Consider the following 22,816-nt stretch of genomic DNA (forward strand, 5'->3'; position numbering starts at 1 on the left):
AAGCTGTAAAATTTGGCTAGTAAAGCTTAGGTGCTAATGGCAAAAGACCAGCTATGTACTTGACACTCAGCAGCCCCTCTTTATTTTTTTTAATACATTAACTCTATGCTTTTCAAACATCAAGGGTTTCTGGGGGTTTGTGGGTTCTGGGTTTTTGTTGGGTTTTTAAAAATTATTATTAATTTATTTCTAGTAGAATTGTTCAGCAATGATGAAAAGTTTCCAACTTCTGTTGCTGAAACATGGAATCACTTTGGAAAAAACCTTTAAAATAAACAGCTGTTGTTCAGTTTTTTAAAACCTATAAATCTATGTGAAGTTTCTCTTCCTGATACTTTTCATCTGGGAATTATCATTAGTTTCTTGGGGGAAAGTTTCATTAAATTTTTAACTTCAAGTGCTTTAATTGGTCTTTAGTCCATAACAGCCCTGTGATTTAAAGAAACAGATATAATAACAGTAACCTCTTTAGAAATACTAACTGAGGATTTGTAATTGGAAATGTTTTCTCACAGGCTTATGGTAGGTATTGTTTTCAATGTAGATTGAACCAAAATGTTAATCAGTGTATGTATGAATTGTTAAAAAGGGAAGTGGTGGATGTATTACCATACTTCTTAAACATTTCTGGCATGAGGAACTCTAAAGTTATGTTTCAGCCTGGAGTCAGTTTTTACAGCTGTAATAAATCCCCCACAAAAATGGCCTGTTCTAGTGAAAGTGACAGCAGCCTTTTGTCAAAACTGTGGCATGGACACTGTTGTGAAAACTGAATAAATACTTAAAAAAACTGTACCAACTTTCAAAATATGTTTTTTTTTCAAGCAAAAAGCAACAAAGGAAGGAAAAGATTACTGGGTAAATATGCAAATATTTAAATACACTAAATAACAAGCAATTAGAAAAGGCTGTGATAAACTGTGTCCTGTTACTCGACTCTACCCTTTAAAAAAATGTTACCATTTTGGTTTTTCAGAATCACTTGTTGGCAGAAGGGAGGACTCCTGCCAGCTCAGGATCTCTGCAGCACAATGGGGGACACTTTGAAAGAGCAGCTGGGTGAGGGGGATTTCTCTGCCTGTTTAGTGGTTTTGTGACAGTGACCATGAACTGTTTCCCTTGGGTCTAGGGAAAATACATTGCCCTGCCCAACAAATACGTTGTTAGGGAAATACATTGCCCTGGTCTAAGCATTCCTGAAATTTAATGTTGTTTGCTGTAATGTTTAAAGATAATCTCAGGAAGAGCACATATGGACAATGGCTTTGGGGTGTGAATTTATGATACCAGGCAAAGGAGAAGTTCTGGCTTCTGTGCTAAGTTAGAGTGTCACCAAATGCAGCAGATACCCACCTCTCGGACTGAAGTGCAGCAATTGCCAAGTTAATAATATTGGATAGTACTGCATAGGCACAGACTTTTCAAGTTGGTAGTTCATCATTAAGTTGGTTTTTTTAATATGGTGGTGTTTAAAGTTCATGTTGAGTAGTTAATGCTGATTGTTTAACCTGCAGTCTGTGGAAAGAGGTGGTTCAGGGTACAGGTAGCCTCCATTAATGTGAAGGTTTGTGTGGAATTCCTTGCTTTGTTGCAGCCATGCTGCTTTGTTTTGGGCCTTGTTTCCATATATGATTCTAAACCCATCTGAAGCTGGGGCTGGAATTTCTTCCCTTCCAGGTGTCCTTCCAGCAGTCTCTTTCAAAGTCCATATAGAGTGGGAAGGATGTATAGGAATGTAAAGTCAAATGCAATAGCCTTGCTCAGCTTCTCGTGTATGCATGCCTGTGTGTGATGCCTTACATATACACACACCCCCATTTTCTTTGGACCAGTTAGGTCCTGCTGGAGTTTGCACCCCTCTTGTATTGTGCCTCAGTCTGAGCCACGAGTGCTGCTGGTGAATGCAGCCTTTGCCACTCAGGAATGCATTTGCAGAGTATTTAGCTGGAGTTAGGTCAGATCTGTTATTTGTCTCTTCATTCCTTAAAGTTACACAAATGCCAGGCTTGAACTGTAGAGGTTTTTCTCCTTTGTTTAACTCTTTGCAAATCAAAATAATTGACACTTTCCACATTTAATTTGTTCTGAAGATCTTCTACAAAGATTGTTAGGTTTGTGGAAAAACTGTATTAGATACTCATAATACAAACAACCAGGGAAACATTTCTTGGCTGTACAAGAAATGAATTATGATAAAATAGTTTATCACAGCTGATAGCAGAATGCTGATAAGTGGTGCTGTTTTTTCCTGTGTTTGTCTGTGGGTTTGGGTTTCCATCCCGTCTCCCACCCTGTCCAAAGAGAGCATGGACAAGAAACTGTTGGCTTTGTAAACAAAACTAGATCTCTCATATGACACAGCATTTCCTCAACCTGTCTCCTGCTTGTTTATACAGGTGCCTATAGAGGAATGTGGGTATTTTAAGTAAAGCACTGGACCTGATAAACACTGAAGTGAAGGGTTCACATGCTAGAATTGGTACTCCCCATCAACACTGCAGCAATTCAAAGCTAGAAAGATTTTTCCCTCTCTGTTTATTACCAACAAGGGGAGTACAGACTTGTAAGTATCCTTTGAATATGTTGGTGCATCTAGCTGTTAGATATCTTCTCCATGTTTCAAGGCTCTATCTTCTTTTTACAAGAAGAATTTCACATACTAGGTTTACATGTGTGTTGTTTTTTCAACAATTTTTAAAAAATCCTCATATATAAATTCTGAATCCATATTTCTTCCTGTTTTGTAGACGTGATATAAGCAAAAATAAATTTGGGAAGATGTGATAATTAATGTAGATACTGTTGTGATGGCGAAGTCTGCACTCACAGTCCTTCCTGGTGCAGAGATCCCAAAGTTTGCTTTTGCTCTTGGCTGTAGGGAGGTCATCAGAGACAGCAGGGTGAGAGATGGAGACTGTCTAAGCAGATGCTTTTGGTCAACAAACATCCTTTTCATCTCCTTTTGGAAACACTTTCTTTGGTAGCATACCAACATCACTGCTAAGGATAGGAAGTCAACATGTTTACACTTGTTAATTTAGCACAGTATGAGGGTATGACTTTTTAGTACATAACAAAAGCATGGTTTGAGGCATTTCTAGAACCCTTGCTCACTCAAGATAAGCTGTGTAACTATGTATATTTGTTGAATGCTTATGCCTGTTCTTTATAAGAAAATAAGGTGTTGATTGTTTTTCTTCTATGTCTTTTGTTTCCTGCTATTGCTGGATAAATGCAAAGATGTGTGTGCTTATGGGAGTTCAGTTCCTGCTAGCTTACATCCAGTTGTATTTGCCAGCTGATAGTGACTGAGGCAGATCTGTTCTTCCTGACTGTTCTTGAAAGATATCTTAAAACCTCCCTCTGCATTTTCAAGGCTTTATTTCCAGCTATGACCCAGCTTTTCTGGATACCTGAACTCCTAAAAGAAATTGATGCTAGGTAGATAAGTAATATACAGGCTTCAGTCTTAAAAGTTGGGCTTAAATCCCAAACACAGCATAGCACAGCTGACTCTGAAGATGGTGAGTGAAATACATTTGTGGTTGAGGTGTGACAAGCAATGACATTTTTGAGTGTATTTGTTAGTTCTAAAATGTTGATGTAGTTTGGTTGGTATTTACACTTCTAGTTAAGGCCTGATGAGATAAAAAGTTACTCGATGGGTGAATAAATAAAGACAATAAGTGTTAAAACTAATAAAACAGAAGAAAACCTGAGGTAGACACTGGAATGGTATTGTCCAGTTTTACACAAAGAAGGCAGGCTAATAAAGCAGTGTATTTGAAGAGGCCTTTTCCTTGTGAATATTTTTGGCTGTGTTTCTTTATATGTATGCAAAGCCTAATGTTTTTAGTTGTTATGACTAAAGGAAAGACTAGTGTAACAGAAGAAACTGTATTTTTCCTGTCTAACTTTCCCATTTCCACATTTCCACTTAAAAATGTATTGTCAAGTAGAATCATATCTGTACAGCCATGTGGGGATCTCAGTATGAAAGGTTTATGTTCAAATTTATTCAGCTTGAAAAGACTTCTGCTGTGAATGGATGTATAGTTTTTATTATCACTATGTGTAGGTGATCTGAAGACAAGATCTTAAAGCCACTTGAAGTTTTCATGAGGATGGCTTCAGCTTTGTGTTTAGGTTTCGATTTTTAAATACTTTTTGAGGGTTTTTTTATTAATGTTTCTTTGGACAGCCAGAGTCTCTTTGGAAAGCTTGCTTTGTGTGGAATGTGTAGTTTCCCTGATGAAATTAAAACTCAGAGGGGGGGTAACTGAATACTCCCTGCTGTCAGTGCATTGCCAGCCTGAAGAAAAAACAAACATGCTTACTGAGAACAATGAACATTCCTTCAAATCCTAGGAGACAGATTTTTGTGTTCCCCCCCCCCCCCCTTTTTTTTTTTTTTTTTTTTTTACAGACAAGTGTTTTGGGGCCCAGGGGCGTCTCAGCCTTGTCATTTTGTTTGGGTGCCTTGCTTGGGGCATAAGGGCTGAAATGGTTTAAATGGTTTGTTGTCTACACTTGGAATTTAAAGTGTCCTCCAAGATACTTTCCCTCTCTGCTCCTGCCACGTGTGTCCCATCCCAACACCCACCCCCCTGCCTTGACCTTCCTCCAGCAATTCTAGTGATTTAGCTCTGACTTGCCTTAATGTTTGTCCCACTTTTCTAAACTACTTGGGCTTTGGTTATGTGTCCCAGGCTGCCTATTCTCTTGTTCTGCTCAGCCTGATTTCAGTATCTCTTATATGGCAAAAGCTCTACACTTGACATCTCTGAACTGAAATTTTTACTTACATCCAAGCAATTTCCATTGCTACTCCCTTGGTTCCAACCTAAATGAAGATTTGCAGTGATAATTTGGTGTTCTGGTAAATTCTTGATGCTCAGAGGATATGTGAGCAGGTCAGAGGACAGGTCATAACTTGAAAGCTAGATGTATGGGGATGTAGAAACTTGCTCTGTCTTTAATTATCTGGGGTTTTTTTAAGATAAGAAGTTCTGTAAATAAAGTTTCTTGAATACTGTTAATAATGAGTGGTTTAGAATGAGATATAAGACTAAGCATTTTTTATAGTATTCCTTTTGGCTTAGGTTTACAGGCCTGAAGATTTTTAAGAACATCTATAATGAACTTACATAAAAAGAGCTTTTATGTGCCTGCAATGAGATTGAGTGCTCTATGAGATCATCCTAAAGTACTTTCATCGAGAGATATTGCTTTTTTTATTAGCTCATTTAATTTATATTTTGGTGCTGGACTCTTTCTAAAACCTGTACTGTGAGCTTCAGAATTCATGAAGGTAGTTTCCTCTAGATTAATCTCATTGCTGATTGACTTTGGTGCCTCAGAAGATGGCAGTTCTTTGTGAAGCTGTCTGCAGTTGGGGTGATTACATGAAGTTCCTCTTCATAAATTTGCTGGCATTTAATAATGTGGGACTCAGAGATACTGTAGTCAGTGTACAATATAATGAAGACATAAATGAAAGTCTTTGAAGATCAAGTGTCAAATGTATGGTAAGATGTGGGATATGGATTATGAGCAAATGAGGGAGCAATAAAATTAAATATATAGATCATGAAGCCAAGCAACTCAGAAGCCAGAGGCTGTGTTGACAGCAAAGGAGATAGGAAGAAACTAGAAAGCCAAGGGATTGAATTGCAAAGTGTTCAATACCTACAGCTATACTCAGAATCATAGACTTGTTTAGTTTGGAAAATAGCTTTAGGATCATAGAATCCAGCTGTTAACCTAGTTCTGCCCAGTCCACCACTAAACCATGTACAGAAGTGCCCCATCTTTTAGAGGAATGGTCCCCACACATCTATTGAGGGATAAAGATTTTCCTTAGGCCTCCATTGCTTTCTTATGTATTTATGAAAATATTTTATTGTCTTTTACAGCAGTATCCAGATGGAGTTCTAGCTGGGTTTTGGGCCTTCTAATTTTCTCCTTGCATAACCTCATAATATCCTTGTAATCATCATTTGAAATCAGTTCAAACTCTTGGTTACTTGTTAATCTGTCTGATCAAGCTTGTGAGACTTATTTTAAATTTTGAAAATGGGTAACTTTTAATGTGGGGTTTTTTAGATTTGTAGGGGGGGGAACTACAAAAGCCTGAATCTTTAATTTATCTTGTGTTTTTGCCTCATGAATAGTTGTATAAAAATTTAATGCATTCAAGAATTGCCTGTGGTAGCAAAATAATCTTTCAGTGAATTTCCCTTAGTATCACTGTGTGTTTAAGCCAGAGCTGTTAATTAGCTATATGGATGGTAAATTTTCAGGTATTTTCCTAAATGTTATGTTCCTGATGAAAATACCTTCATTTTCTAGACCAGCCTGGTTAAGCAATATTTTGGGATTTTATTGCTTGCCAGATCTTTGGAGTTGGCTGTGTGTTAATGTTATTGACAAAATGGTTAATATTATTGGCTGCCTTCTCTACAGAAGCAGATTTTTAGATGCCTACCCAAAGCTCTATTTGCAAGTATGATTCAATACATTCTGTATTGAACAGAGGTGGAGATGATAGATGCTTTTCACAGAATCACGGAATGGAACAAGTTGGAAGGGACCACAGTGGATCATCTGGTCCATCCTCCCTGCTTGAGCAGGGTCATCCCAGAGCACAGATTTGCATCCAGACAGTCCTTGAAATCTCCAGTGAAGGGAAACTCCACAGCCTTTCTGGGCAACCTGTTCCAGTGCATGCACAGCAAAGAAGTTGTTCCTTATATTCCTAAATTTCCCTCAAGCTTTCTAGCTTTCTCACGAGATTCCCTCTTTTTCATTTCTTTTGTATTCTAATTGTCTCTTTATAATTACTATTTCTTTATAGTGATTTTTAATGTGCCTTCCTAATTGTGTTAAGCACTTAATTATTGTATTAATTTTTGTTGAAGCCAGTATTGAAAGCTCATTAGTTTATTTTAAAAGTGGCATTATGCAACCTATATAATTCTGCCATTTGTTACACACTTTTTTCATCCCCCCCCCAGATAGAAGATGGAAGCAAAGCTGCAGCTGTGGACAAGTTACTGGCTGGGGATGAAATTGTTGGCATCAACGATGTGGGCCTGTCTGGCTTCCGACAAGAAGCAATCTGTCTGGTGAAAGGCTCCCACAAGACACTGAAGCTCGTAGTGAAAAGGTAAGCTTGTGTCATTAGCTGGAGCACCAAATGTGTTTCAGCTATAATCTACTGAGCAACTAAATTTGCCAAGATTTGGCAAGTTAATGACTTTCATTCAGTGTTATTAATGTGCATATTATGTGGTGTTCAACTCATCCTTAAACACAGACTCTTTATGGAAGAAGATGTGGAGAGAAGGCAGCCTATTGATCAGCCCACAACCTGAGGCAGTATATTCTGTGAGTGCTGTGTTGATGTGATGAGTCAGGACCCTGCCTCTGTCCTCCTGAGGTGCAGTGCCCAGAGCACTGCAGGGCTGTCAGCCCTGCTTCCCTGCCTGTGGTGTGCAGGCATGGGCAGTACTGTTTAGTGCAGCTGCCATGCTGGCCAGTTGTGCTGTGAGGAGCGGGTTACATAGGAAGCTTTTGGAAAAGCATTTACCTACCCTGAAAGTATTTGAGGTCTCAAGCATTTCATAAGTGGTTTGCATAAAGAGTACTTTCAGTTGGTTATTAGTGAAGGGGAAAAGTGAAGCGGTTTATCAAAACAGAACACATTTTTGGTATGAAAATTATTGACATTTTGACTTGTGACTTTTAAGTTCACGCAACTTTTGCTAACTTGAATTAAAAATAATTTTCATAAAATATTTTTGACAGAAGTGAACCAATGTTAAAGTAGCTAAATCTTGTAATTACTGAAAAAAATTCCAACCAGAAAATCTGAACAAGATTTTTGTTGGTAATTTCCTACTCTGGTGTATCAGAACTTTCTAGTTAATTCCTTTTATCAAATTATACCTGACAGTCTTTCATGTGAGAATTTGTTAGAATCCAAAAGGAATTTTGACACGAGACAGAAAATGCCAAGACCTTGAACTTGAGCTTGACAGGTATGATGATCCAGTCCATAGATGACTGAGGCTGTCTCAAACAAGGACAGTCTTTTGTGAAATAGCACTGATAGGTAAGAGAGGTACAAAATTGTACTTTTCACCTTTGGTTTTAGAAGATATTTTGATAGAAGGAATTATGGGAACCAGGAGCTCTTTCACAGCTGATAACTTATATCCTCCACAATAGCTACTTTCAGAAGCTCTCAACAAATTTTTCTAGCACTGGGGCTAATAAATGCAAAATAAAATACATTCACAACTACTGTAAATCGTGTCGATGTTCAGCAGTTCCAACTTGCTCTGGCTATTCCAGTAAAAGTACTTGTTGTTGGCAGAGGTTACATCTGTTGTTCCTGTCAGAGAAAGGGAGAACTTCAGGGTTGAGAAGTTTTATAGATACTGAAGAATCTGCCAAGACAGCAAGTCTTAATTACCAAGAAAAGCTTCAGACCGAGTAGAAAGATTCCCTCTCTTGGTACTTTTCAATTTTATGACAGTAATTTGCTTAGAATCTGTGAATTCTGGTCTGTCTTTGGAAATGGCAGCAGGTTTGGTGCAGAAATACCCTCATGAGAGGCATAGCTGTGTCATTCTTGTTATTCATACCACATGGCTCTCCACTACCATCTGAAAGGAGGTTGCAGTGATGTGGGGGCCATTTTCTTCTACTGTGACTGCAGTGAGAGGACAAGAGGAAATGGCCTTAAGATAGGAAAATCAGAGTAGAGAGTAGAAAAAAAATTTTCACTAATAGGGTGGTTAGACATTGGAATAGGTTGCCCAGGGAGGTGGTGGAGTCACTTCCTGGTGTTGGAGGCACCTGGATCTGGTGCTGGGTGTTATGTTTTAGTGGTTATGGGGTTACCGTGGTAGTGCTGCATGAACAGTTGGACTGGATCCTTTAAAGGTCTCTTTCAGCATTGATGATCCTAAGATTCACTTCATGCATGTGGTTTTGGAGAACTTTGCTACAGCTAATCAAGTGCTGATTTGCTGCTGGGGATTTGTGGCCATTCTCTGCAGGCAGCAGAGCCCCATTGGTGTACATGCCCTTGAGCACTTTGGTGCAAAACGGATGGATTTTCATCAGTCCTTCATCATCCTTCCCCTTTTTCTTCCTTAGCATGTGTGCAATGGTCAAAAACAAGCTAGCTGGTCTAGCCAAGAGGCTGAAACAGTGGCTTTGTTAGAGAAAACATTATTGTCTGAAATTCATTAAGGACTTCCATAGCTTCCAAATGAGGCAATAGCCCTTTGGGTCATTGACAAGCCTGCATAGTATTAGATAAAATTTCATAAAACTTACTGAATGAAACTAGATGGGGCTTTTGTCTTGGTTTTTCAACTTTGCTCTTTCTCTTGGAAAGTTGCCTTAGGACATCAGTCCTTTTGACCATCAGAAACCTTTTAACTTCCAGTCTTATTTTATTCTTGGCCAGCTTGTTCTCATGCACTACTGTCAATGTGAAATAACTTTTCCTGTTGGCAGTTGAAATGATGCGGGTTTTTGTAAAAGTCTTGTTGCATGCTTTCTTTCAGAAGTTATGGTTTGAACAACAGTATTGGTTTTGTTTTGTTTGCCCTAAATCTTAGGCTGAATTTTTATGAGTACTTTAAACAGTCGTGTGTTTAAGCAAACCAGTTGTTTAGTCTTTGTGTGAGCACTCCTGCAGGTCTGGATTGAATTGGATCAGGGAACTGATCTGACTGCAAAATTACTTGAGTAAGTAGGTTTTCAGCTGGATAGGACTGCCACTTTTCAGAGGTAGTCTGCATTTTAATCAGTTGCAGCAATCTTCAAATGGCTGTTGTAGGATTTTTAGATCACACTTACTGTTACATTTTTAGATCCACACTTACTGTTCCCTGGGGAGACTGGGAACAGTCCTACAATATCCTTTCATTGGAGAAACAGAAGATGAGGTATTGATCTGCAAGTCATTTTAGCATCTTTTGTCTGCTTGCCCTGTGTCCTTTGTCTAGCACTGTGATGGCTCTCTGTAGCATTGGTTTTATTCTCTATGGTGTCAGATAATCTGAAGCACAAAATAGACAGAAGGTTTGAAGTTCAACTCAGTCCTGAAGCCTAAGAGAATCTTTGTTTTAGTCATGTTGTTCTTGCTATCTCTGAGGGTTATTGTGCATAACCAAGATCTAGATTTTATGTGGAAAACATTTTTCCTTGGGGTCGTTTGTCTTACCTATTTGTTTATGATCCAGTAGGGAAAAACAGGCTTCTAAAAATATATTATGTTATTAAAAATTACTTCTTAACAAAATTCTTCTCGAAAGTAGAGAACTTTCCTTGCTATAAGGTCAGTATAATTATATGTCAGTATAATGGAGGAAAATCACATTTTATTTGCCACTGCTGAGAAGTGAGCCCCTGAGAAATTTCTTCTCAAAGCAGTAGAACCACAGCCTTGATCCTATGTTGATCTAACTGTATGTAGGAAACAGTAGGACATGCTATTATGTCTTTAGAAGTCTAATGTACCTACAGTGAAGACCAAGGGAAAATGTTTTAGTGAGAGTAATGTGTTTCATTTACAACAATTACTTTGTGTCTGTGACGAAGATTTCTTAAGAGTCTTAGATTTTCTGCAGTGGTAGCTGGCTTCCAAAAAATTGTATTTACCTGCTATTTTTCAAGAATATGATTCTTGACTCACACAGGGGACATAACACTGATTTCTTATAAAACTGTCTGCAGTGCCAAATATTCACCATAAATGTGTTGGCTATCAGCATATATACTGTGCTGTATTTTCTGGAAACATTGCATAGTTGTGGTCTAAACCAAATCAGGACTGTGCAACTGGCTTAACAACAAACTTGAAAATTATGTGGCTTACATATATTGATGGTAGAACAAGTGCAGTGTACTTTCAGTCCTGATTAAAATAGGACTCAGGAGGCTTCATGTTATTTTCTCAAGTGAATTTGTAGAAACAACACATTGTAATTGCGGGCTAGTTCTCCAATGTAGTACTGAGTAATTTCCTTTCCCAGGAAAATGGCAAGCAGACTGTGTTTAGGACATTTCTTACAGGAATTACATGAGAATTTGAGTTTGGAAGTGGTGTGCATATCTACATACAAATGAAGTTGGTCTGAGTGTCGATACCGAATGTCGATGTTGAGGTGATTGCCATATTCTGTGTACTTCAATTATTTAGCATATATTTCTAACTTAAATTCCTTTTATTACATACCGTCTTCACTCTTTTGCACATGCTACGCATAAGCATATATTACAAATCCGTAGTAGGAGTGATTTTTCACTATGTATTCATGAGGGACATTAAGCTTAAAAATTGGCAGATATGTGAGGCTTTCATGTGTTATTTATTCAAGGCAGGGTGAGATTTTCACTACTGGGAGTCATCCTAAGAAGTTACATGGGTTGTTCTCTTGGCTCCTTGAGTCCTCTCTTAGCAGCAGTTGAATGGGTGGGCAAGGGAAGGAGCCTCTTTTCCGCAGGGTCTGCTAGTGATGAGAAGCTGGAATTCATTTAACTTGGCCAGCTCTGCAGGTACTGCCAGTGCCTGAGAACAAGCTCTAAAGTTCTGGACTTTGGCCACACTGTGTACATATGAGGACTCGTTGGGTTTTTTCCTTTTCTGTAGCATTTTGGTGTCGTGCCTTCATGTTGTTGAAGTGCGAGCGCTTTTTGCAATGCTGAGGAAGTCCCTTGTTAAAGGAGAGGGAAAGAGAGGGAGCAAACACACTTGTCATTGGAAGCATAGTATGGATGCTGGTATTACTGTGCAAAATCCTAACAAGAGAAGTGACTTTTAGGATACTTGTGCTATAAACACCTAGACATGGAAAGTTAGAGTTATCTGTATTTGCATGGTACTTCATGAAGACAGTCAGCTCTTAATTAAAGCACAGAACAAGGAATTTTTAATGAATGTCTTGAGGGCTCCAAGATTGTACAGTACTGTTTCAGACACCTGAGATCTGAGCAGAAATCTGTGAATAAAAGTCTTGACAGACATTTACAATGTTCAGTTGGGAGATCACTGAAATTTGTCACAGTCTGAGCAGAAATCTGCTGAACACCACCAGTGTCATTTCTGCAATGAGTTTGGTGTAACTTAACAAGGAAATCTAGTCTTACCTATTTTTGACCTGTGGAGTAGCTAACTGTACTTCATGGCTCCTTGTGGCTGCAGAAATACTCTGTTAAACTTGAGAATATCAATTTGTGAGATGACTGGGAAAATTGAGGGATTTTTTTTCTGTACAGTTATGAGATAGAGATGGAGGACTGTGAATTCTGTCTCTTACCTGTGTTTGGCCTTGATAATTCTATTTTCATAGATACCAAAATGGTATAGGGAAACAATCTGCAAAATTACATGTATACTAAATTACTTTTAAACATTTAGTACATTATTTTGTCTATGGTTATGGTTAAAAGCACTGCTCAATAAACCAAATGCACTTGTGGAGAACCACTGTTGATTACAAGTGAAATCTCATTTGTCTTTCAATTAGATTTCATTTCTTCTGGAACCGGGGTTTGTTATGGCAAAGCAAATAGCAGTGGTTTCTCTCTTGTTGCCCAGTAGCCATAATTCCTCCTTTTTAAAGACTGACCTTGGCCTTAACTGACCGAGAATGGATTTTTTTTTTTATTTTTAAATTCCTGTATTTTCAACCAGACTTTGGCAATGTAAAATTTGGAAACTCTAATAGGGCTTTCCAGGGCTGTGTCTGCATACATGTACCACTGCTGTGAGAAGTGGGCAGGTGTGATAGCCCCTTGTCACCCATGTTTATTAGAACTGACAGCTGGGTAACAGGATGTGCCACTGCAGATCTTTGGGAGTGGGTATTTGTAACAAACACACCTTTTATGTACAAGGCATGAACATTTCTGTGGGACTACAGTTGGTGGAAGGGCTGGGCACTTTCTGCCTCTCGCTTTGCAAATTGAGAAATTGGTTAGTATATTGCTGTGGGCCCCCTCTTTTGCTCTCAGCAGGATGGGCAGATGTAAATATGTGTCAGGTATGGACACATACACTGCCCCCAGCCATGCCTGGTGATGGAGAGGGAGGTAAGCCGTATATTTCAGGATATGTGACGTGGCATGACCAGGCTAGGGCGCTGCTTTGTCTCCTTTGCTGCTGCCAGTGAGGTACCGTGGCTCACAGTGGGGTGGCAGGAACCAGATAGGCACAAACGTGGCACATCAGGCAAGCGCATCATGCACAGCTCCTCCAGGCCCAGCTCAGGACAACCTTGGGGTGGATGTCCTATGCTTTAAGGAGTGCCCAGTAATCCCAGCAGGATCTTTCTATGAAGGAATGTTTAATGGAGCATCTGCCAAATAAACCACCCTGTACACACAGGCTCAGTTGGGGCACACAGAGTAGACCAGCCCATATGGAGGTCCCCTCCTGCTCAGGTTTGCCTTCCAACTTCTCCATAGATAAACACAAGGCTGGCTGGGCCTTCACTGTGTTCCTCATCCTTCAACTGTGTGATCCTGCACTACTGATGGAAGGGGAACGGACATGACAAGAGGAGGAACACACACTTCCATCTTATATTTTCAGCAAATTTTACCTTGGAAAAGCCCTGATAAGGACCATTTTTCCTGGTTGCATCACTTAACCCAACACATTAACAGTGTGAATCCACATTCCCTTTCCTGTAACCCTAGCAATACTACCCAGGATGTTTACCATGCCAACTGCCTTTTTGGTGGGGTTGTACATCTAAAAAGCACTTTTATTTCCTGATTTTCTGCCCACCTCACCTGCTTCTTGGTTGCATTAACATGATTTGATTCATGCTATTAATGTCACACTGATGGATGCTTGAGGTGACTGTAAGCTTTAGTTCTCCAGTTGGTGGTATATTGTCCCTGGTTTCAAAGAGCAAGTTGTTGTCTTGTGATTTTGAATGTTTGTCATATACAGCTGTCAGGCTTCTCTCAAATAGTTATGTCATGACTGACATGTTTTTGTTTTGTGGCAACTTCCATAATTTATTTCTTTGCAAATCTAAAAAAATCTGCCCTGTAAAGCTTAAATAACAGGAAGCCAAAATGACAACACATGTCACAATATTTTACCAAGGCAACTCTGTTAGGACAATGTTTGGGCTACTAGGGAAGGGCACAGTTTCCTTGTAGGTAAAAGGAATATTCTGAAATTTGAATATGCTTATTCAAAAGGTTATTTGTGGCAGTGCTATTCAGTTTTTTTAAGTAATTACCAAAATTGGGCAACATAGCTTTTTTGTGGAATGGGATATCCATCAAACGGTAACAACCGGTGAGTCATGGCTGGATTTTAGTAGTGGGTTTTTTCCCTTCAATCATGCATGCACTTGTCAGAATGGTTAATTTTGAGCATGAGTAGTCTCATCCAGTTTAGTAAGAGCACTCACATGACTGAAAATAAGTGCTTACAGGATCTAACCATAGCTTTTTACAGGGTAGTACATCGGAGTTTTTCTGAAAACTGCCTTCCACTTGTGAATTTCAGTATAGATGCTGGAAACTCTGATATGTAGCCCCTTGAGTGAGAGAGAGGAAAACAAGTGAGCCTTCTAAACTTTAGGGGTCTGAAGACTTGCTCATTTCACATAATACTTTTGCATGCCCACACAGATAATTTTTTTGTGTTCAATAATACTGTAGATATCTTCAGACTCCTGACTGAAACAGAATTATAAACCTATCCATTAAAGACCACATGAGTTATCTTTTTATGTCAGAGATGATCTTCGCATGTTGAAGGCATGCTTCTGTGTATGTTCTATATGTTTTGAAATAATTAATTGTTTGGGGCTGCTTTTAAGCACCTTAGAGTGTTGGGCTTTGTAACACTAGTCAAGGATGTGGAGATGTACATGTCCAATTTCAAGAGAGTAGGAATAATACTCCTATTTCAATGTGTTGCAGTTTTCTCCTTGTGGAAATTTTATTTTAGGTTACATATTTCCCATCCTGAGGATTAAATGATTGGCAACAACTTGGCACTTCTTACATGTTTCAGCATCAAGTATCTACCATATTGAGTGTAGAGATTTTATGCTCTACTTGCTCAAGTAACTACATGTAACACCTTTCAATTTGAGGAGATTATAAAGAAGTTTTAAAATAATTTCTGAATCCAGCCCTTAACTTCAGAAATGTAACCACTTCAAAGAAGGACAGGAATGCAAGTGTGTTGCAGATTTAGTTACTGAATAACTGAAGAAATTTACATCTTATCTCTTGCACAAGAAACTCAGGGTATTTTATGGTTGATTCTACTGAATCTGCATAATACTGGATCACCTGGCAAAATCAAGTCTGGCACAGAGTCATAGCTACCACACTGCTGAGTTATACAGCCCTTGTGCTTTTAGACCAGCTTCACACTGAGTGCAGAGGAAGGACAGAATGACAAAATCCAAAGTTTGGGTAAATTTCTGAGGGGTATAATCAAAACCAGAGTCAGTTCTTTGATCTGGCTCATGGAGCAGCCAGCCTTGGCAGCAGGTGGGCAGCTGAATCAGGGCTGGCATGTGATGGGGAAGAAAGCACTCTGGGAGATGCTAACTGGTCTGGCATAGGTCATGTCAGAGCAAAATAGCTTTCTCAGGTAAAAGCTGAACCGTACCAGCTTGTGGCACAGTTCTTTGTGGGGGCTCTGTAATTTGCATCGTGTGGTTGTAGTGCTTTAACCAAGATGGAGATGAAGCAGGGCTGGGCTGTCTCCTGAAATGCCCTGGGACAAGAGGAATTCCCTTTCCCCATTCCTGTTTTTGGGTCACCTTGGACGTGGTGAGGTAAATTACTGCTGAAGTCGGTGTGGGAAAACACCACACCTGTGCAGAAAGAGCAGTATTTGGAATGTGGTTTCTGAGGAACCCCAAGTCATTTGGGATGGCTATTGAAGGGTAAGCTTGTTGTGGTGAGTGGCTGGGAGGCAAAACACACCTGTTGTTTCTGGCCACAAGCAGCAGCAGGGTTTCTGAGGCTATGTGCCCCAAGGATGTGGCAAGTTCCTTCTTGCTGAAGGCAGCATTTTGGGCTGGCGCAGGCAGCCGTGTGCTGCTCTGGCATTCACTCTGCCCATCCTGGGCAAAGATGGCAGGAGGGAATGTGTCTGAAGGCTGCTCTGCTTCCTGCTCCCTCACCTCAGCCGTGGTAGAACAGCCTAAAAGGTCTCGATTGGACTCCTGCTGCTGCTGTTTGCATTGGCCCTGTCAGAGGCTGTCTTCTTCTTCAGTGTTATATTATAAAAGAATGTTATATTCAGCGTTATTATAAAATAATGCTTATTTTGTATTTACCTTAAAGGTTAATTTCTTTAGCTCTTTACATGGCATGATAATTTCCAAGATACTTGAAAATAAATCCTGCCAGAACCAATTTATTCAATGTGTGGAGCACTTTAGATATTGCCCAATGATAAATACTCATTAAAAATATTTTATTATCCTTCTGAAGAATTCTGATAAACCATGGTAAAAACTGAGGTAAGAAGGTGGCATCAGGAGTTTAATGCTATCTAGCTGTCAAACAGTAGTAGAATGTGCAAAAAATAAGGACGAGGGAAAAATATTTACGTAGTTTATATAATATACCATAAATCCCAAGAGCAATACTTTTATCTCAGACATCCACATGTGTCTCTCTAGTTCCCCGAGGCAGAGCAGGGAAAAACAGTTCCAGAATATGAGAGTCTATTGTGAATTCAGAAGGCAGGAAGATTTATGATGTTATACCTCATACACATTAATACCTCTTTGTTGACAGTGCATATCTTATTTATATATGAAATTGCTGTTCCATCCTGCTCAAGCCTGTACAGTTGGGCTGAGGAACAAGGAAAACCTGAGCAAACTGTGATGATGAAATCCTGATTTCTTCAAGGTAATGACTGAAGTCTTTAAGGGCACTAGGGTTGATAATTTATTTGCATTTATTTATTTTCACAGAAAGAAGCACAGCATTTTGCAGGTCTCTTTAGTTTCTTTTTCTGTACAATGCAATTTATTAGAGCGTGGGTTAGGAAAGGAGCTGCTGTGCTGTGACAAAGTCATACTCCTTCCAGCATGGCTTCCATTAAAAGAGGCTCTGTTGGCTGCAGTGTGGTGTTGGTGTTTGCTCCATTTTTCAGGTGCAGGATGACTGTCAGCTGGGAGGTCAGACCAACTGGTTACCTGATACATGGGAGGAGAAAACAAAGAGCAGTGCTGCAGGCCCTAGAGGTCTCACCATGGTTGACAGCAAGGCAGAAGGCGAATGTGTAGACTTTTGTGTGAATTTTGGCATGTGAGAATGGGCATTTAAGGTAGAATATGCTGCTATGCTGAAATTGTAGGGATTTCTACAGATACCCATATAATAGAATTCTGTCAATAACTTGTCTGTCAAAATACTGGTTCAATTTGCCATTGTAAGAAGACCTGAATATTAATAGGTTGTTTTCATTACTGCTTTCTCTTTTAGAGCCTCTCTTTCCCCCTAGAAGTCTGTAAGTTAAGTATGTGTTTATGTTTTTATTTTATTGTTTTTAAGTTCTAGGTCACTTCTTTTTTGGGGATACTTTTTGGAAGTCGTTTCCTTTTATGATAAGATACTAGAAGCTGAAATTGCAAAAACAGGAACTCCTTCTGTTTTGCATGGACAAAAGTGCTGCAGTTCCATTTGCTGCTTCCAGAAAAATAAGTTGACTTCATTGTTATAATTTGTTGGCACTTTTCTTGAAAAGATAAGTAAGAAGGGAGTACAGGGTATTCAGATACTCAGTACACAGAGATCATAAACAACAACAAGGCCTCAGTTTTGTTGTTTTAACTCATTGCATTTAGTTTTAGTCAGCTACAAACATTCAGGAAAATCCTGGTAATACTAGAAAAGCTTTTAACTTCTAGTGTTGGAGTGGGTTATTTTAAAGGTGCAAAAAATACAGAAACTGCTGACTAATCTCCCTTTGAAACAAAGAGAGTCAATGCACTATCTCAAATTCCACCTTCAGAAATGGAGACATCCAGAATATTTTCTGACTTCTGAAGATCACAGCTATAGCAATTAAATGTCTGAGGTCACCTTTTGGATGTGCAAATAAGACTGCTTAACCACAGTCTTTATTTTTTTCTTATACTGAATAGCTTAAAGTCTAATTTCTCCCTGTGGCGGAATTCTTTGCTGGTAGCGCTCTCTTGTGGCTGTTACTTTCATTTAAACATTTAAGGGATTTCAAAAATATGTATATTATTTAGAAATTTTTGCCTTAGGACACAACAGTCTGTCTTGGATAAGCATACTGTGGTGGTTTTGCAAGTTCCTAAATTAAATGTGGTAATATATATTTTAATAATGCAGGAAGGTCAGTTTAGGCAAAAGTGTCCCAAGCATGTTTCCCAGAAGATCTCAATGGGACAGGCATATTGAGCACTCAGGTTTTTAACCTCTTTTTTTGGTATACTTTTGGTGAAAAGCCATATGCCTTCGGATGGTGGACAGATGGGGGAGGCTTGGGGGGGAATGAAATCTGCCTTGGCAGCCAGTCAGGTGGAGGAGAGACAGGGATGGGCACCTTCATTTACTGGCTTGATTGCAGATGCTGCTGTTCCTGTGGTGCTGCTCTTGGTGATGAGCAAGTTATTTCCTACAACTTTGGCTGTTAAAAGGAATGAAAAAAATTATTTGGGAAACTTTTCAAGTGAAACTGATATGTGTGTTTCTGGTGAAAACTTGAAAACTTTTCACTCTGAATCTGTGTTTTCTCATTCTGGGGTTGGGAAAGGAGAAGATGGGGGTTAATTCTTGACCTATTCTGTTTTTTTAATATAACTTTTTTAGCTGATGTTTTAATTTTCAGCCTGGAAGCTCAGATTGTGATGTGCAGGGGTTTCCTTTGAACTACGGACATAAAGTTTCCTCTTTCAAGAACAGTTACTAATTAGCAGTTTGCTACTTCATAGACTTGATACTATTGGGATTGTGCATCCAGTGTCATAACTTTATAAGCATGTCTGCATTATTAATACCCAGGGTGTGATGTTGGGTGTAGGCTCCTTTTCCTTGTATGCGGTAACCCAACAGCAACTGGAGTAATGATTCCAGGTTGTTTACTTAGTTGTACTCTTTTAGAGAGGCAGGTTTACACTTGAGATAAGGCTTTGAATGAGAGGGATCTTGGCCCTTGACTGAAAAGTCTCTCTTCTTCTGTAGGCTGAACTCCTGTGTGTGGCATTTGTCTGATCACCCACCTTCATTCATCTTTGGATCCTATATGTCACATAAGCACTGTGATAATCCTTGTTCTTTCAGAGATATTTTTAAAATTTCAACTAGTCTTCTGGGAAAGCTTTCATAGCAATTATGTGACTGTTTATAGCTGTTTTCCAGCAAATGTACTGCTGTGCCCAGCAGTCTTTGAAGTGAAGGTAAGATGAGCTTGTTTGCTGTTTTGGCAGCAGTCTAGCAGGACAGCTCAGCAGTATCTGATTGCAGATTAAGACTGAAAAGAGGCTTTTTAAAGCAAACTAAAAATCCTATTAGTCAACTGTATTTTGAGGCTCAGGTTTTCTTTTTCTTTAAAATTAAGGAAATAGTTAGTTTTTCTTGTCTCTTACCACTGTATCAATGTAATTCTCATTGTTTTTTTAGACAGTGGATTCAATAGTATCTACCCTATGCAATTTATTCCTCTATTATGTAGAGAGAGGATGACTTGCTTCTGGAAATCCAGGAAAAAAAGTTCTTTTTTCCCCACTTGAATTTTACTTGTCTTTTTTTCCTAATAAGTCACCAAGAATAACATTTGTTAGGTCTGCATCCTCATTAACACAGCAATAACACCATGGTTGTTAGACTCTTTCTGAAACATTGTTAGAAAAGCCAGCTGTTAAGTCAGAGTCTGCCTTTCTGTGGACTGAGTATGCACATGCACACACAGATGTGTGTTAATGTTAATAAGCAAGGCATCATGCTAGGTTTAGCTTACCTTTATTAAAGGCTATTTCCAACAAACCTCATTACATTAGGTTTAACATCTCTGAGTAATCTATACTCTCACCTTTATATGAAGTGCAGTTGTTTAATAGAATATATCAATCTGGCTGAGAAAGTTTTTGCCAGATGCCATCTAACTTTCCAGCAGGTTCACACAGTTGAGCTGCTGGACTTCTTTGTAATTTGTTATTGTCATATGCTGTCTTAATTATATTTCTTATTAAAATCCAAATATGTATGCTTGCATAAAATGAGACCACCTTTTGGCCTTTAGCCAACCTCTTTGCTGAAGTTTGAGTATTTCTAGAAATCCCTAGAACCTCCAGATTTTCCTTTACAACTATAAATGCATCCTGCCTTGACCTGTGAGAAGCTGTTCATTTAACACATGCAGGATGGGCGTCAGTCAGTTGGTAAGGATGCTCTGGTGCAATCAGTCTGCCCTGTTATGGAACAGAACAAAAAAAATGTATAGCTGCTGTTAAGTGTGATGGGTCAGTGAACCTAAGGAAAACACCATTGTGGCACATAGGCCAGTGTGTAAGAAGAAAGTTTATCTTTTTTCTGCTGTGCCAATCATTGATGGTACAGTATAATTAATTTTCTTCATTTTTCCTCAAAGAAACTCTGTGCAGCCTGTTACTGTATCCTTTATATCCTCAGGTAATGTGATGGTCAACAACCATCAAGCAAGCTTACATGTGCAAATCTGGCTAGCAGAAGGGGATTAATTGTGTAACTATGGGGTAAAGCTTATTTTTTCAGAAGACTTTTAAACAAAATTGTCCAGAATTTGTAACACCACTCTCCCTGGGGGATGGATGTACCTGTAGGTGATGATTTCCAGTGTCTGTATACTGAGATGGTTTATTTCTAGGGATGTAACAGGATGCCTCTCTTTTAGGGAAAGTGCTGCTCCCCGAGAAGACTGTCTGTGTAGGAAAAACATCTGTAACTCTCCACTACCATTGATGATCCATCTGCTCTTAAGAGATTTTCTTTTAGCTTTGTCATCTCATAGGTGACATTAACGTCTTTACAATGCAGTGCTTCAGACCCATCTATTTACCTGCTCATGCATTTGCTTAGAATATTGGAAAAGGATAGAACAAATCAAATGAACAGTTTCAGCAGCATAATGTCAGTGCATTTTACATGTGCCATGTCAAACGCCTCTTAAAACGAAAACTAAAAATCCCCCTCCTTCTTCCTCCGTCAGGAAGAGTCCTCTGGTTTCATTTTTTGGGCTTTGCTCAGCTTTTCCCCGCCGAGCTCCGCAGCGGCAGAGTCGCGGGTCTGACTAATCTGAAGTGCTCCGGCCTCTTAGCGGGGAGCGCTAACAAGGCTCCTTTGTGAGTCTAATTATATCCTTAAGCTGGAGACCGCAGATTAGCACAGGCCAGCCGGTGGCAGAGGGCTGAGGAGTCCCATGCTCTGCTCGGCTGGCATCGCCCGCGTCTGGCGGGGACAGAGCCCAGGAGGGTGCCACCAACACCCCCGGTGCGCCTCGGCCCCGTCTCTTGGCTCTCGGGCCGGTCCCGCTCCATGCCCGGAGGCTGCTCCGCCAGCCGGGAGCTCTGCCTGCACCCCGAGGGAGGGGGCACCGCCCAGCACGGAGCCCAGGTAGGTACCGAGGGCTGTGCCAGGCTGGACAGGACGTGGGACACTCATGAGCTCTGGCAGCTCCTCACCCCTTCTTTCCGATGTTGGGATGAGCCAGTGCTCAGAGTGCCTTTCTCTTGGCCTTTTAGTGTATTTGGTAACTTGTTGGAGATGAGGGGAATAAGAAAAGCTCTGCATTGTTGTTTTAAATGCATCCAATTAAAATTTCATTATGGCATTGTTGAAGTGGAGTTGCAGGTGTGGAAGAGGGAATGTGACTTTAAAAAGAGTATTTTGTTTTTGCTTTCAAATTTGCCTCCCATTTCTCAAGCAGACATGACTTCAGTGTGCTTTGTCTTGCTGAGCAAAACCACTCATCTCCCAGGTGGGCCAGGCACTGGGGTGGTTTGCCTTTCTACTTTCTAAGAGGTCTGCAACCAGTTTTCTTGGGTGGTCTCTTCATCCCAATATGGGATGGAGGCAAGTGGAGTGGCAGAGTCACTCTTAGTAAAACTCGAAGTGTCAAGGCCTGAGAGTTTTTAAGCCTTGAGCTTTTAGTGGTGTGGAAAGAAAATTCGGTGGAAAAAGTTTCCCAGGTTCTGAGCTGTTCGCCAACATGTGCAGAGCTTACACGAGGGTGGAAGGGGATTTTTACATAAGAGTGCAAGAGGAAATGAGTATGTTGATAAATGTGAGACCAAAATGGTTTGTTCTTCATAATAAATCTAAAGAAAGGGTTGTGGGGTATCTGCTTGGGAAGGAGAGGAGTATGAAGTACTGAGCAAAAGTGGGGGAAAACCAGCCTAATCATTTAAATACACTTGTCTTACAAAGTTTGAGGAAGGGGGGGAGGGAGTTAAATGATTAATTTAGGTTTTTTTTTTTTTTTTTTTTTGTTTTTTTTTTTTTTTTTTTTTTTGGTCACTGCCAGGCAGTCACTGCTTCCAGCTTGTCAAGCACATATACGCTGTGAAGGTGGGGTGCTGGAGCAGTGTGGGCTCAGGATGTGTTTCTGTCTCTATCTTCTTAGTGGTGACCAGACAGGCCAGTCAGCTCCATTAGAGAAATCCTTAATCTAGGGAGGCTAATGGACCTTCTGACACAAGAGGGCTGCTCAGGTAGGGTATCCCCACTGTGTTTGTGGGGAAGGATCCCAGAAGAGTTAGGATCAACGTCTGCAGGTTACTGG

General features: G+C 39.8%; 1 protein-coding gene across 3 annotated transcripts in view; it reads left to right on the forward strand.

The window, feature by feature from the left end:
- The window catches only part of SHROOM2 (shroom family member 2), a 115,850-nt gene that overhangs the window by 39,570 nt on the left and 53,464 nt on the right, over nt 1–22,816 (forward strand). For all 3 annotated transcript variants that reach the window (XM_059839732.1, XM_059839733.1, XM_059839731.1), the window contains exon 2: nt 7,017–7,168. In XM_059839732.1, coding sequence (XP_059695715.1) covers nt 7,017–7,168 — 152 coding nt within the window. The remainder of the gene's footprint in view (nt 1–7,016; nt 7,169–22,816) is intronic.

Source organism: Haemorhous mexicanus, chromosome 2 (genome assembly GCF_027477595.1).
Source record: "Haemorhous mexicanus isolate bHaeMex1 chromosome 2, bHaeMex1.pri, whole genome shotgun sequence".
NCBI lineage: Eukaryota > Metazoa > Chordata > Aves > Passeriformes > Fringillidae > Haemorhous > Haemorhous mexicanus.